Raw genomic sequence first — 16819 nt, 5'->3', positions numbered from 1 at the left:
CATGCCCTCTGGTCTTTGATACTTCTAACCCAGGAAAAAGTTTATGACGGACTATTCTACCTATGCTTTTCCTAATTTTAGATACTTTTATCAACTCTTCCCTTAGCCACCAATGTTCTAGAGAAAACAATCCAAGTTTGTCCAACCTCACCTGGTGGCTAATACCCCCTAGTCCAGGCAGCATTCTGATAAACCTCTTCCATAACCTTTTCAAAGTTTCCACATCCTTTCTGTAATTCCTTGTGTCAAATATACAGTGGCACCACTCCCCAGCTCCTTCGACAATTGAATTACAGATGTCTCCTGCACAGAACCCATCTATTTTATCAACTTTACTAATAACTTCCATCCTGGCACCCAAATTCACTTGGACAATCTCTCTCCCCTTTCTCAATCTCTGTCTTAATCACAGGGGACAGACTATACACTACAGTCTATATGAATGAATACAATGAATATAAGTTGTCAATAAGTTGAAGTCAGGCACAGTTTATCTGTGCCTGTGACAGTGCTGAAGGCAGATTCAACTAACATTCAGAAGGGAACTGGGTAATTATTTGCAAAGAATTAACATAGCTTTGGGGAAAGGAAGATGGAATGGATTTCTCCTGTATTCAGCCAGTATGGATGTGAAAGTTCAAATGGCCACCTTATGCACTGTGAGCATTGTGAAATTGCTGAAGCAGCATTAGTGTCTAAAAGACCAGAATGGTTGGATCAGTTACATAAACCATGTGAAACAAACTTGAACCCGACATTCAATTTACTGCCGTTTTCCATTAAAAAGTTAGATTGTTCACTACTTCTTAAAGTGCAAATGGGGATTTGTAAACCAAATTCATACCTTTTCCTTGCCATACTTTTGATGGCACAACTGTAATCTTGTCACAAGTTGAAGGCGGCTGCATCCACCTCCAAACTAAATAATCTCCTCCTCCTATTCTTTGAGTTTCTTTCCGAACACGGGACTCGTTGGTTTCAACAAAATCCACAGCTCTTTCCCATGCCTTTTTCATTGTTTTTCTGCAAAATTTCCCCCATAAAAAAAAAGTTAATGCAGAGACAGTGAAAGCAAATCTGAACTTTTGTATGACTGGAAGGTTACCTGGATGGTCTGTAAAGTCTTACCTATTCTGAGGTGATATTAAAGAATCACGTACATGAGGAATAGGTAAATAGGGCTGCAAGTCCTTGTTTTCCTGGCAGGCTTCATTATGACGTCTTAAAACATCTAAAAACAAGGAAGAAAAGTAGGGTTAGCCACAATTTAATTAGTAAGTGGAAATCTAGTGAACTCTGTTGTACCATGGAAATGTTCCTGGAAACCATCAACTTGAAATCAGTTAATGCAATGTCAATAGAAATTAGGGGATAGGGAGCTGATAATCCTACTTCACAAAAGTGTGAAGCAAGATTATTTATAGCTCAAAACATTTTACTCAAAATTACAATTTTGGGAAGTTCTAAATTAATTTCATCTGGAGAAGCAGGTTGAGGGTTAAAGGAAAGTCTGTATTGTTTTGTATTGCTGGTCAATTACGTGGAACCGGGACACTGGTGGGCTCAAGATTCATGATCACTGACCAATTTAGAGCTTTACTTAGAATCCTTGACCAGCTTTAACAGTGAGAGCTTCCTTAGCAGGCTCAATTTCTTCCTCTTCCTCATTATCTTTGCTTGATGTGGCTAACTGCTCATGTCCTTCATCTGTTACAATGTTACAATTGAATAGCATAAACAGGTCCTTTCTTTGGCTATACTGATGCCCATCTATACTAATTCCACTTTAAAAATACAGCAGTACATCACAGGAACAGCCCCTTCAGCCCACTGCAGCAACACCAACCATGACGCCAATCTAATCTACTTCCATTTGCCTGCACATGGTCCACATCCGTCTATTCTTTGCTTGTTCATGTGTCTAATTAAATGCTTCTTAAATGTTTCTACCCTGTTTCCACCACCTCCCCTGGCAGCACGATCCAGGCACATACCTCTGTGCAAAATGTGTCTCGCACTCCTCCTTTAAACTTCCCTCCACTTATTTTAACCCTATCCTCTATTTCACATTTTAACCTTTAAAAAAAATGCCTCATAATTCTATATGCATCTATGAAGTCACCCCTCAGCTTATGATTCCCCAGCAAAAATAATCCAAGTTTATCCAAAGTCTTTATTCAATGCAAGCAGCATTCTGGTGAGCTGGCATTCTGGCAAGCAGCATTCTGGTGGTCAAAACTTTCATATCCTTCCACAATATTCCAAAAAGGACCAAAGTTTTACAGCTGCAACAAGACTTCCTGACTTACACTCAATGCTCCCATCAATGAAGGGAACTGCCTGCATTCATTCCATATCCCTCTAAGCCTTGCTCATTCAAGTATCTGTCTAGATGCCTCTACAATAGTTATTTTATTCCGCCACCCCATCAGCTCATTCCAGATACTAACTATTCTTTACACCTCAGATCCATTTTAAACTTTCTCCCTCCCACCTTAAACCAATGGCCTATAATTTTCAGACCCATACCTAGGTAAACAGATGCTGATGCCTACTCTGTGCCTCTCATAATTTTATATACTTTATGAAGTTATCCTTCAGTCTCTTTCGCTCCAGGAAAACATCCGCAGTTATCAAATCTCTCCATATAATTCAAAACCTCCAATTCAAGCGTGAATCATTTCTGCACCGTCTGGCTCAATCACATCTTTTCTGTAGTGGGGCGACTAGAATTATTGTGTAAACAACATTTTGAACACCAACTCTTTCCAATTCTTATGCTCAATGCCTCGGTTGACATTGGCAGGCTTGCCATGCACCTTCTTCACCACCTTGTCAACCCGCTTTGCCACTTTCAGCGAATTAATTACTCATACCCTAGGTCTGTCTGCTCATTAACATTCCATAGGGCCCACCCATTCACTGGGCACGTCATGTCCTGGTTTATATTCCCAAAATGCAATATTTCCCACTAGTCCGAGTAAAATTTCATTTGTCACTCCTTTGCCCACTTTCCCAGTTGATCTAGATCGTATTGTAACCGTAGACAATCTTCATCACCGTCTACTATACCACCAATTGCTGGTTCCTGTTAATAGCAAACAGTCAACTGCCTGTACAACCTTGATATATCCAGGCCAGCCTCCGTGAAAGTGATTTCAATGCCGATGAGGGTGGGAAAACCTTTGAAGTCATTGGCCTCAGGCAAGAAATTGAGGGAAGACCATCTATGACATTCGTGCCAAATTCGTATTCAAAGATGAAGCTTAATCACTTTCCAAACCTTCCTGGATAATGCTTCTTTTTTTTTTTAAATTGATACACATTCATTCATTTAAATTACACAGGTGAGCTACTGCATAGCCTGCTAACTTAAAGGATTTCTATTTTCTAGAACAGGATAATAGATAATAGGTAGACACAAAATGGTGGAGTAACTCACAGGCAGCATCTCTGGAGAGAGAATAGATAATAGATTTGGGTACCACAATAACTTTCTTCATTGCAATTTTCTCAAGTGTGGCAACTGAAAGGCATTGCGTACTGTGTTAGCATTATGAAAGTTGAAATATTGGGCATGTTATTACAGGGTGTATACATGAATCAATAACCTGATTCAATAAACATACAGGTCATCCCTGGACAGTCTATCAATTTACATGGACTTTTTAATAATTAAGAAACTTAAAAGGTCTCAGTTCAATTAGTTAATTATTTCCTTCACCAGTATAAACAATATATTTCCTAAACAAACATCAAGTACCTATGATTTTTTCCACCATGTCGTACATCTGTCTGGTCTCCGACTCTTCTTTCCTCCAACGATATTTCATGTAATAATGCACTCCCCAAACAATTCCCACACCTGAAAGCATCACACAAACATCAAATTACCAATTTCATCAATTCTATCTGGTTTGGACAGTACAATACATCCGAATGTGCTTGGCGAGAGCCATGGAGAGCTAAGACCACATGGCAAGTAATGATATCACAGCTGGACCCACGAGGAAAGAATCCAAAGTTACAATGGAAATCAGGAGGATGAAGCTCATAATTGATACTGTCAGGTAACATAGATTGGAAAGAAACAGAAACTGAAAATGTCTAGTTGACAAGATGTAAAGTGATGTGTCACAGGGAACCATGCTGCAGTCTGAACTTTAAGTAATTTATATAAATAATGTGGATAAAAGCACTAAAAGATACAGTTGTTAAACTTAATAATGACATAAAGGTAGGAAAAGGATAGGATAAGATCTTTCCTCGTGTGGGAGAATCCGTAAGTAAGGAGTTAGGATTTTAAGACTTTTTCTCTTCCTTCACAAGTGTTATGGGTGATGTATTTCTTCTCTGTAATGATGTAAGTAGTCCTTGAAGGTAGACAAAAATGCTGGAGAAACTCAGCGGGTGAGGCAGCATCTATGGAGTGAAGGAAATAGGCAAAGTTTCGGAGCGAAACCCTTCTTCAGTCTGATAGCATCCTTCGCTCCATAGATGCTGCCTCACCCGCTGTGTTTCTCCAGCATTTTTGTCTACCTTCGATTTTCCAGCATCTACAGTTCCGTCTTAAACATCTTAGTCCTGGAGTATTTTTAAACACAGGTAGATTGCGAATAAACAAGGCGAGTGAAAGTTACCATGGGTAGGCAAGAATGTGAAGTTGAGTCTACAGTCAGATCAGCTGTGATTCTATTAAATGGCAGAGCAGGCTCCTGCTACTCATGAATTCCAGACTTGGGAACAAGATTCTTGGGTTGGGCTTTTAGACTTTAAAAAAGAAAAACTACTTTGCTAATTCATTATTCTCTTTTTACAATATCAATGATTAGAAAGATTTGAAAGCCAAAATATTTAACCAATATGCAAATTCATTTTTCAATATTTAAGTGACAATTCAATGGAACGTTCCTTCTCTCTCTCAGCGGGGATATGCTTCAATGGCCGTCAACAAAACTGGAATAATTTGAGTGCAGTTGGAGGGTAGAGGATGAAATTGTGGAAATAGGGTTTGTGGGGAAGGGGGTGAAAAAGAGGGCACAGGAAATTATTTCCTTTCTGGCAAATATTTGCAGTGTTCATTTATAACTCAAATATTGAAAATATTTCCATGTTCCATTCTTCCCAAACAGGTTCTACTCGCGATGTCCAATAGGTTTGACACTTATCTGCTATTGTAATAAACTCGACAGGATAGGAATAGGATTGGTGGAAAGTAAAGAGAATTTATCTCAGTTGTTTTAAGAAGGAACTGCAGATTCTGGAAAATCGAAGGTAGACAAAAATGCTGGGGAAACTCAGCGGCTGAGGCAGCATCAATGGAGCGAAGGAAATAGGCAACGTTTCGGGTCGAAACCTTTGGGTTTCGACCCGAAACGTTGCCTATTTCCTTCGCTCCATAGATGCTGCCTCAGCCGCTGAGTTTCTCCAGAATTATCCCAGAATTATCCCAGTTAAGTTTTGAAGTCCTCTACTTCAGAAGTGGAAATGGAAGAGTTTCAGAAATTAAAAATACAAGAGCAACTCTCTTGCCAAGGGCCAATAACAATATAATTAAAAAGATAAACTTTAAAAAATTGGAACATTTGGGAACACTGGAGGGCCATGAGGACAGCGAGAGTAGGCATTGATTTCTATATCATGTTAACTGATCACAGAAGTTTGCAAAAACATGATAATCCACCTCTGCAGGCTATGGACTGGAGGGAGGAAATGGAGGGGGGGAGAAATCAGTACACATGGCAGCAAAAAATGATGATTACTTCTGTAATTTGCTCAAGGTAGTTTAAACACGTCCAGTATTAAAAGGAAATTAAGTGATTTTAAAATGCTTTTGTTTTTAAAAGAATATCAGGTAGGCAACTTCTAATATTAGATGTATATTATTCTATAAGTCTTGGTATTTTAAAAGTTGAGTTTTTGTGCATTCTACTCAATGGATAAAGTATAAATGTGAAACTCACCAACAAGGAATAAGAACATTCTGTGGAGTACAGTTAAAAATGCTCGTCGGAAGCGGCAAATGAAAGACATCTGTGGATGGGTAGATTCCAGGTACAGAACTTCACTCACATCATTTACCTCTACATCTGAGTCATTGCCAAGCAACCTATGCATTAAAGACAGTAACTAATTATTACAGGTCCAGTTGCTCTGATGTACTTTGCATTGACATCGGCTTAAAAATCCACCTTCTGGGAACAAACTCACTCACTTTATGCCCAAGTCATCTGCACTTTGTAAAATCCACTGGAGTGATCCATTAAATTTATCTTCATGATTGGGATCAAGAACCTGTATAAATCAATGGTAAACAAGAATTCAGAAATGAAGCTCTTCAAATTAAACATAACCTAACTAACTTGAGGGAAACACCGAAAACCCAATTCTCAAACTAAAGAATGTTATTAATAAAAAAGATTTCCTTGAAGGCAAAATTTTGTCATCAAAAAGCCACCAGTAGTTTTATCAATCATAGCCAAAATAAATAGAAACATAGAAAATGGGTGCAGGAGTAGGCCATTCCGCCCTTTGAGCCAGCACCGCAATTCAACATGATCATGGCAGATCATCCACAATCAGTAGGAAAGAATCAGCAGGCTCAGTGATCATTTCGTTGAACACCTCCGCTCAGTCCGTCTTAACCTATCTGATCTCCCGGTTGCTCAGCAATTTAACTCCCTCTCTTATTCCCAATCTGACCTTTCCGTTCATTGTCAGAGTGAAGCCAAGCACAAATTGGAGGTCATATTTCGCTTGGGTAGTTTACATCTCAATGGTATGAACATTGCCTTCTCCAACTTCAAATAGCCCTTGCTTTCCCTCATTCCATCCCCTCCCATTCCCAGTTCTTCCACCAGTCTCACTGTGTCTGACTATATTCTATTTCTGTGCCGCCCATCAGTCTGAAGGGTCTCGACCCAAAACGTCACCCATTCCCTCTCTCCAGAAATGCTGCCTGTCCCGCTGAGTTACTCCAGCATTTTGTGTCTACCATCCAGAATCAGTATCCCGTTCCAGCTTTCTCCCCATATCCCTTGATTCTGTTAGACCTATGAGCTATATCTAACTCTCTTTTGAATACATCCAGTGAATTGCCTCCACTGCCTTCTGTGGCAGAGAATTCCAGATTCACAACTCTCTAGCTGAAAGTGTTTTCCCTCATCTCAGTCCTAAATGGTCTACCCCTTATCCTTAAACTGTGACCCCCTGGTTCTTGACTTCCCCAACATGGGGAACATTTTTCCTGCATCTAGCCTGTCCAATCCTGTAAGAATTGTATATGTTTCTATAAGATCCTGACATCCTTCTGAATTCCAATGAATATATGCCCAGTCGATCCATTCTTACATCATATGTCAGTCCCACCAACCCTGGAATTAACCTGATGAACCTACGCTGCACTCCCTCAATAGCAAGAATATCCTTTATCAAATTACGAGACCAAAACTGCACACAATACTCCAGGTGTGGTCCCACCAGGGCCCTGTACAACTGCAGTAGGACCTCTTTGCTCCTATACTCAAATCCTCTCGCTATGAAGACCAACATGCCATTAGCTTTCTTCACTGCCTGCTGTACCTGCATGTATATTTTCAGTGACTGATGTACCAGGACATCTAGGTCTCGTTGCACCTCCCCTTTTCCTAATCTGACACCATTCAGATAATAACCTGCCTTCTTGTTCTTGCCACCAAAGTGGATAACCTCACATTTATCTACATTATACTGTGTCTGCCATGCATCTGTCCACTCACCTAACATTATCCAAGTCTACATAGCAGCCTCATGGCATCCTCCTCGCAGCTGACACTGCCACCCAATTTTGGGTTATCTGCAAACTTGGAGATGTTACATTTAATTCCTTCGTCTAAATCGTTAATATATGTATTGTAAATAACTGGGATTACTAGCCACTGCCTGCCATTCTGAAAACGACCCGTTAATTCCTACTCTTTATTTCCTGTCTGCCAACCAGTTCTCTATCCATGTCAATACCCTACCCCCAATACCATGTGCTCTAAATTTGCACACTAATCTCTTGTGTGGGACCTTGTCAAGGGCTTTTTGAAAGTTTATCCACTGAAACCACATCCACTGGCTCTCGCTTATCCATTCTACTTGTTACATTCTCAAAAAAATCCAGAAGATCAGCCCCTTCATAAATGGGTGGCAGTGTGAACTGTGAGGAGGATGGTACGAGTATGCAGGGTGAATTGGATAGGTGATTTCCCCTTCATAAATGCATGCTGCTTTCCAAATGCGCTGCTATTACATCTAAATAGTGGGGGGGGGGGGGGGGGGGGGGGGGGGTAGGTATAGCATAGCAAAGATGAGCGGGAATCCAGAGGATTGGCTAAAGTTTAAAGTGTACCAGAAGATTACTAAAAAGGCAATACGGGGAGAAAAGATGAGGTATGAAGGTAAGCTACCCTTGAAGACTGAAAAGGGTGAATTTATTATGGGGAACAAGAAAATGGCAGATGAGTTGTAAAGGTACTTAGGATCCATCTTCACTAAGGGGGACAATCTTCCTGATGTACTAGTGGCCAGAGGATCTGGGGTGACAGAGGAACTGAAGGAAATCCACATTAGGCAGGAAATGGTGTTGGGTAGACTGATGGGGCTGAGGGCTGATAAATCCCCAGGGCCTGATGGTCTGCATCCCAGGATACTTACGGAAGTGGCTCTAGAAATCATGGACGCATTGGTGATCATTTTCCAATGTTCCATAGATTTAGGATCAGTTCCTGTGGATTGGAGGGTAGCTAATGTTATCCCACTTTTTAAGAAAGGCGAGAGAGAGAATACAGGGAATTATAGACCAGTTAGCCTGACATCGGTGGTGGGGAAGGTGCTGGATTCAACCATAAAAGATGAAATAGTGGCACATTTGGATAGCAGTAACAGGATCGGTCAGAGTCAACATTGATTTGCGAAGGGGAAATCATGCTTGACTAATCTTCTGGAATTTTTTTGAGAATGTAATTAGGAAAATGGACAAGGGAGAGCCAGTGTATGTAGTGTACCTGGACTTTCAGAAAACATTTGATAAAGTCCCACATAGGAGATTAGTGGGCAAAATTAGAGCACATGGTATTGGGGGTGGAGTGCTGACATAGATAGAAAATTGGTTGACAGGCAGGAAACAAAGAGTAGGGATTAACGGGACCCTTTCAGAATGGCAGGCAGTGACTAATGGGGAACCGCAAGGCTCGGTATTGGGACCGCAGCTATTTACAATATATATATTAATAATTTAGATGAAGGGAATACGTACCATAAGCAAATTTGCAGATGACACAAAGATGGGTGGCAGTGTGAATTGTGAGGAGGATGGTATGAGTATGCAGGGTGAATTGGATAGGTTGGGTGAGTGGGCAGATGCATGGCAGATGCAGTTTAATGTGGATAATTGTGAGGTTATCCACTTTGGTAGCAAAAACAGGAAGGAAGATTATTATCTAAATGGTGTCAAGTTGGGAAAGTACAACTGGATATGGGGGTCATTGTTCATCAGTCAACGAAAGTAAGTATGCAGGTACAGCAGGCAGTGAAGAAAGCATGTTGGCCTTCATAACAAGAGGTGGTGAGTATTGGAGCAAAGAGGTCCTTCTGCAGTTGTACAGGGCCCTAGTGGGACCACACCTGGAGTATTGTGTGTGGTTTTGGTCTCCAAATTTGAGGAAGGACATTCTTGCTATTGAGGGAGTGCAGCTTAGGTTCACAAGGTTAATTCCCGGGATGGCGGGACTGTCATATGCTGAGAGAATGGAGCGGTTGGGCTTGCATACTCTGGAATTTAGAAGGATAAGATGGGATCTAACTGAAACATACAAGATTATTAAGGGTTTAGACACACTAGAGGCAGGAAACGTGTTCCCGATGTTGGGGGAGTCCAGAACAAGGGGCCACAGCTTAAGAATAAGGGGTAAGCCATTTAGAACGGAGATGAGGAAAGTTTTTCACACAGAGAGTTGTGAGTCTGTGGAATTCTCTGCCTCAGAGGGTGGTAGAGGGCGGTTCGCTGGATACTTTCAAGAGAGAGCTAGATAGGGCTCTTAAAGATAGCGGAGTCAGGGGATATGGGGAGAAGGCAGGAACGGGGTACTGATTGTGGATGATCAGCCATGATCACGTTGAATGGCGGTGCTGGCTCGAAGGGCCGAATGGCCTACCCCTGCACCTATTGTCTATTAATAATCAACTCGAGCATCTTCCCCACTACCAGTCTAAAAAAACAAAACAAAAAAAAACTGCTGGAGGAACTCAGCAGGCTAAGTAGCAATTGTACAGCAAAGGGAAGCTTGAGATTTTGGGTCGAGGCCCTGCTTCAAGATCCAAATCACATGGAGCGACTCCTGATGCAGGGTCACAACCTGAAATGTTAACTACTCCTTTGCCTCCACAGATGCTATTTGACCCTCTGCATTCATCCAGCAGTTTTTGTTTGCTCCAGATCTCAGCATCTGCAGTCTCTTGTCTGTAGAAATATGAAATATTTTATAGGTGGAAACTAGTTAACGCAGTTTATAAATGCTAAACAAAGCTTGAGATAACTTACTGTTACATATTCAGCAGCATCTTGGACAGAAAGACTTCTGTTTTTATAATAAACATGGTCGCCACAGTCATAGTCTCCTAGAATTAGAGAAAGAATATCACCAAAACAATTATGATGATAAAGAACCTTCTTAAAATTAATGCATGTGATTAAAAATACTCAAATTTTGTAGCACACTTTTGGAGCACACAGATTTTAACATCATGCTGTCAAATGTTCATTATATCTGTAGACTTCTCAAGAACAGAAACATAAGAGTAGCAAGCTTAGCCTTCTGGTCATCCATATCAGGCCAGGCATATAAATGCAATGCATTTCGTTGTCTCTGTATTGTACACTGACAATGACAATTAAAATTGAATCTGAATCTGAATCTGATATTTGATTGGTGACATTTTAAATTCTTTACTAACAGTTGCACCATATTTCACTGCTACATGTTATTCCAATCGAATTTGCAGCTTTATTTTCAAATGATATTTGCAAGATGGCAAACCAAGTCTGCAACAAACTCCCTTGTTCCAAATTGACAAATGAACTCAACAAGCAAATGGTATCTATTTTACAAAATGTGCACCCAGATACTATCTGCAAACTTGCCTGGTTATATCTGGGCCTGCGTGGCATCAATCTCAAATGCCAAGCTAAATGTATTGGAAACATGTTTCATAAACAGATAACATGAATTACTCAATATGTTACATGCTGAAGCAAATGTAACTTGCCAAAAGTGAATCAGCACGAGCTCTAGTTACATCACAAATTAATATTAAATTGTATGATTTCTCATTACATGGCTCTCACTTAACTTTTTTTCGCTGTTGCCAGTCGGGCAACCTAGGCAGCTTTTTAGGATGCTGAATGACAGTTTAGGTGGTCATTTCAGATGGCTTGCATGACGCGTGCGATAATGTGCTCGGACGAAGTGCGTAGTTACCAGTCGGAATTATGGTCAATGAAGCATTCACATATTATTTCCGCTTCAAATAAAGTCACAAACTAAACATATTCACCAATCAATACATGATATATACCACAATGACACGCAGCAAAATTATAATAGTGTCTCAACTCTTTTTACACGTTGCAATGAATGCAATTTATATTATTTCTTTCCACTTCCAAACAAAAATGTGGTTGGATTATTCAGCGTATGATTAACCTGTGTCAATAAATCCAGGACCATGGTAACGAATATGCTTAACCATGCACACCACAGATTGATGCAAGCATGTTTCCTGTGAATGACTGAAAATTATCATGACATGGCCATAGCATGGGTCTTTTCATCTTGAACCTTCAATAATAGACACATAATATATCCCTTCTGCTCTAGGATTTTGTAATTTAAAAGAAATAAAGAGAATGGAAGTGTGCTTTGATTTTCTTTTCCTTGTAACATTCTTGTTACTGTATTATTATTATTATTACCCGACCAGACCTATACCATACTTTTGAATGTACATAGTACCTCTGTGCCCACTATGAAGATGAGTCATGGAAGTAGGTGACTATATTGAATCAATCATGGAACTTGGCAAGTGAGATTGCCCAGAAAAATAGCTGAAGTGGTTATTTATTTATTTATTTGGGGGGGGGGGGGGATATCAACTTTAAATGGATATCAAATTTAATTATATTTGTGAGAACTTGTGTAACTTTTCTGCTTGATATTTAAACGATCTCCTGATAAGCAAAGTTGACAGAGCTGTTCAAATACATCTAAAAGTCACTTTAATTGTCATCCAAGTCGCTCTTGAGCAGAGCATCCACCTCATCAGACTTGTCACTGTCAGGGTGAGGTCCAGAGGCAGATGCTGCAGTTGGATCTTCTCCTGTGTCAGGCCTCCTTGCCCTCATCCCTCCTGCATGCCACAAGCTGATGGCTGGCCGGGGATCAAAGTCCTTGATGTTACTGGCATGCAGCACGAAGAGGTCTGTCACCTAGTCGGTCGTCCTGGAGGGAACTTCTGATGGTGGTCCTCAGCTACTTCAGCCTCAGCTGAACTTGTCGGTTTGGTAAGGACGAGGTCAAGGAGAGTGCAGATGGTGGGTAGCTCTTCTGGTGTGGGACTTCAGGAACATCATCATGTATCACAACAACCCTTTCAGCAACATGGCTGTTACTTGGCACTACACTGGAACATTAGGGGGAGCTTCAATGTCCAAATTTCAGGGTGGGTTTCTGATGAAAAAGTGGGGGAAGTCTGGTAAGCGAGAGACAGAGACACAGAGACAGAGAGAGACAGAAAGAGCAGAGGCAGAGACAGAGGTGGACAGAGGCAGATAGAAAGCCAGGGACAGAGATAGGTACATGGATAGGACAGGGTTGGAGGGATATGGACCAAACGCGGGCAGGTGGCTTTGCAGTTTCCCTCCCCCTCCCGTGGGGTGAGGGATTTAAGGGCCTGTCCCACTTGGGCGACATTTTCTGCTACAGCCTGAAAAGAGCTTGTCACGTCGTGGTCGGGTCGTGACGCATATAGTGACGCGCGGTGTTTCCCTGTCGCCCCAGGATTTTGGAATGTTCAAAATCCAGGGTCGCCCTGTCACACGCTGACATATGCTGTCCTGCGAGTGACTCCCGGTTAGGGTTAGGTTTGGGGTTAGAGACCACAGATGGGCTGTAAAATATTCTTCCTTCAATGCATGGATTTTAAATATTAATATATTAAAATTAATACAATAAAATCAATTGTGCAAATGAAAAGATGTCTGAATCGTTCAGTTTTATTTTGTATTGGTCCGCTTCCAAATCACCGTCTCTAATTTTTCACAGGGATGGATTCAGTGAGTGTAGACTGAACTCCCCTCTCCACCCCCCTCCCACCCCATCCCTCCTTCTCCCTGCTACCCTTCCCCTCTCCCCCCCTTCCCCCCCGCTCCACTCTTCTCCACTACCCCCCACTCTCCTCACACCCCCTTCTCCTCCTCTCCCTCCCTGCTCCCACTTTCCCCGACGCCCCCCATTTGTGGACCCTGCCTGTGACAGCTAGATCCCACTAATAGTACTGCACAAAGTCTACTCCATATCATCTGTTTTAGTAACATTGACTATGGGATAAATGCAGACTTTGGGAACAACACCCCCCACCTCAAAATGGGTGGTGGGTATTTAGACTCAGTGGCCGGAGCAGGTGGGTGGCACTGGTACATTGACAACATTGCCTGTACCCAGTTGAAAAGCCCGCTGCCTCTGGGGGTTTGGAGAGACCATTGGAAGACAGATCTGCCTCTGGGACAACTCGGGACCAACAGTTCAGTTCCCATGCAGAATATTAGGGGTTCGAGTCAAACCCCTGGGGCCCCTGTGCCACATTTAGTTCAGAGATACAGTGCCCTTCGGCCCATCGAGTCCACACCGACTAGCAATTCACCGCACACTATCCCACACGCTCGGGACAATTTATAAATACCAAGCCTATCAACCTGGAGTTAGGGTTAGGGTTACCTCCTGCACCTCAAAGGTTTGTATAAATTGTCCCTAGCGTGTATGGGATAGTGTGCGGGGATCGCTGGTCGCAGGCTGGGTCCACAAATGGGGGGGCGTCAGGGAAAGTGTTGTGGGAGGAGGGTTGGAGAAGGGAGGGAGAGGGGGAGAAGGGGATGTGAAGGGAGTGGAGAAGGGGAAGAAGAGTGGAGCGGGGAGAAGGGAGGAAGAGGGGGGAAGGGAAGAAGCGGCTCAGGCGCTCGACACCACTGCAAATTGTTCTGTTGCTGTTGTTCCCATAAAGGGCCTGTCCCACTTTTCAATTTTTTTCAGTGACTGCGGAGCTTCAGTGACTGACGCCCTTTAAAACCGTCACTGACGCTCCGCAGTTTTTGAAAAAAAAAAAATCACAAAGTGGGACAGGCCCTTTAAGGGAACTACAGCAACAGAACAATTTGCAGCGGTGTCGAGCGCCTGAGCCGCTTCTTCCCTTCCCCCAATCTCCACTCTTCCTCCCACTCCTTCTGAGTGTCCCGTCCGAGGGCGAACCCGGGCCGCGGAAGAGGGGGTCGCCTGCGGGGTACTGGAGGGACAGGCATAGTCCAGCTGGGGCCGGCGCCTCCCCTCCAGGCTGCCTACGGGCCTGGGCCGACACTCCCATCCGCGGACCTCTGGACAGAAGACCTTCCTTCAGACTTCCTACACATTAGACTTTTGCGCCGTGATTGGGATGCATGGGGGCAGGGATTTCCACAGGCGCAAGGAACAAATGACCCAAAGTTTGCGTTGAGTGAACTGAGTGTTCTTAACGGCCTTGTCCTACACTGCCGTTTTGTGAGAGTGGTTGGATCCCAGCTTCAGCTCAACCAACATCCGTCACATTATCCAGACAGGCGGCGGGGGATCAGGAGCTGATGTGAGGCATCGGTGATGCTTTGGAATCCTAATCGAGCAGCGGGGTCGCGGAGGCAGCGCCCCACCCGGGGAGTAGAGGTGTCAGTTTTTCCAGCAGCGAGCGGAGAGGCACCAGCTATCACGGGCCGTTCACCTGTCGGGCGCCGACTCCTCGATCCTGGGTTCCGACCACTCTCACAAAACGCCGGTGTACGACGAGAACGGTAAGAATGACCCAGTTCACTCAATGCAAACTTTAGGTCATTTGTTCCTTGTGCCCACGGAAATCTCCAGCGCGGTCGAGACAAGGGGGCTCTGAAGTTGCATTCTCTCGATTGAGGACATTTTGTCAACTCTCCTAAAAGAAAAGAGCCAGTGGTTGTCTGTCTTAAGGGCCTGTCCCACTTTCACGACCTAATTCACGACCTCTGCCGAGTTTGCCCTTGACCATTACTCGCAGCATGGTCGTCACAAGGTCATAGCAGGCTGTGATGCTCGTCGTCGGTACTCGTGGCATCAAGTAGGTCAGGGCGTTTTTCTAGCATGATGAAAAATGTCCACGAGTGAAAAAGGTCATGAAAGTGGGACAGTCCCTTAACTGAAACCTCTCTTCCCCCACCTCTCACTGTCTCTCCCCGTCTCCCACTCGCTTCTATCCCCTCTCTCTAGCTGCTACAACCCACTCTCGCCCGCTACCAGGCACCCTGTTCGCTTTTTAAAATTCTCGAATGACCTTTGAAAAATCCCATGATTCCTTGCGTTTTTCCGAATACCGAACTTGCTAATTGTTATTGGGCAGGTCTGCACCCGACATGTGGGAGTCGTTTAAAGGTCAGTTGATCAAAGTTCAAGCATCTTCTAGTAAGGAAAAGGAATAAGGATTGTTAAGCAAGGGAACCTTGGGTGACCAAAGGGTTGTAAGTTTGGTCAAAAAGAAAAAGGAAGCATATGTAAAGTTTAAGAAGATAAAATCAGACATGGCTTTTGAGGAATGCAAAGCAAGTAGGAAAGAAAATCAAGTGGGCAAATAGAAAGGTCAAAAGGGGCCCTGACATGTCTCAGATTAAAGAAACCCCCAAGAATATTTATATGTACATTAAAAACATGAGGGTAACCAGGGAGAAGGTAGGACCACTCAAGGATACAGGAGAGAATTTGCACTCGCAATCGTGGGTTGGAGGCGAGGTACTAAATGAGTATTTAGTCCCCATGGCAAACTGATCTAGAAGATTAAGATGACTCAGTCGAATGGATTGGGAAATGGCTTACTCGTAGAAGCAGTTGTTATTCTTTGACCAGGGATCAGTTCTGGGACCTAATTTGAGTAAATATAAACAAATTGGTTATATAGATGGGTAAGTAAGTTTACGACACCAAGATGGCTGGAGTTGTGCACAGTGAGAAGGGTTGCCAAAGGAAGGGATACAGATCAACACAGAAATGGGCGGAGAAATGGCAGATGGAATTTAATCCGAGTAAGTGTGAAGTGTTACGGGCCTGTCCCACTTGGTGATTTTATCGGCAACTACCGGCATCATTGACTGACGTATCAGGTCACCGAAAAATTTGCAGTGTGATAACATGACGCGCGGTGTTTTTTCCAAGTGTCGTAACATTTTTTTTGTCGCCGCCGGATTTTGAAATGTTTAAAATTTTAGGGTGACACTGATATGACGCCGGAAGTCGGCGAAAAAAAAATCGACAAGTGGGACAGGCCCTGTCACACTTGGGCCGTATTTGCGCGTCATTTACGCAACATCATTTATGCGTCACAACGCAACGTCATTTATGCGTGACGCGCACGTGACACTCGCATGGCGTGCATTACGCGCGCATGGTGCGTCATGAGACGTGGTGGCGTAGGCAGTGACGCGCGGCGCCCCAAGATTTTGCGATTCACAAAATCTTTGCGCGCCACCTGCGTGACGCGC

At 43.1% G+C, this 16819-nt stretch overlaps 1 protein-coding gene and 1 long non-coding RNA gene across 2 annotated transcripts in view; one reads left to right on the top strand and one right to left on the bottom strand.

The window, feature by feature from the left end:
* lemd3 (LEM domain containing 3) overlaps positions 1–16819 on the bottom strand; it is a 52879-nt gene that overhangs the window by 13915 nt on the left and 22145 nt on the right. The window contains exons 4-9 of the mRNA XM_033038233.1: positions 10565–10641; positions 6215–6294; positions 5964–6109; positions 3764–3865; positions 1129–1231; positions 845–1023 (exon numbers count right to left, since the gene is read on the bottom strand). Of these exons, the coding sequence (XP_032894124.1) occupies positions 845–1023; positions 1129–1231; positions 3764–3865; positions 5964–6109; positions 6215–6294; positions 10565–10641 (687 nt within the window). The remainder of the gene's footprint in view (positions 1–844; positions 1024–1128; positions 1232–3763; positions 3866–5963; positions 6110–6214; positions 6295–10564; positions 10642–16819) is intronic.
* On the top strand, positions 1486–15000 carry LOC116984130. The gene is made up of 3 exons (XR_004414890.1): positions 1486–1497; positions 3476–3481; positions 14967–15000. It is a non-coding gene; the product is annotated as an uncharacterized LOC116984130 (long non-coding RNA).

This window comes from Amblyraja radiata, chromosome 19 (assembly GCF_010909765.2).
Source record: "Amblyraja radiata isolate CabotCenter1 chromosome 19, sAmbRad1.1.pri, whole genome shotgun sequence".
Classification (NCBI taxonomy): Eukaryota; Metazoa; Chordata; class Chondrichthyes; order Rajiformes; family Rajidae; genus Amblyraja; species Amblyraja radiata.
This window is presented reverse-complemented; position numbering and strand designations above follow the sequence as displayed.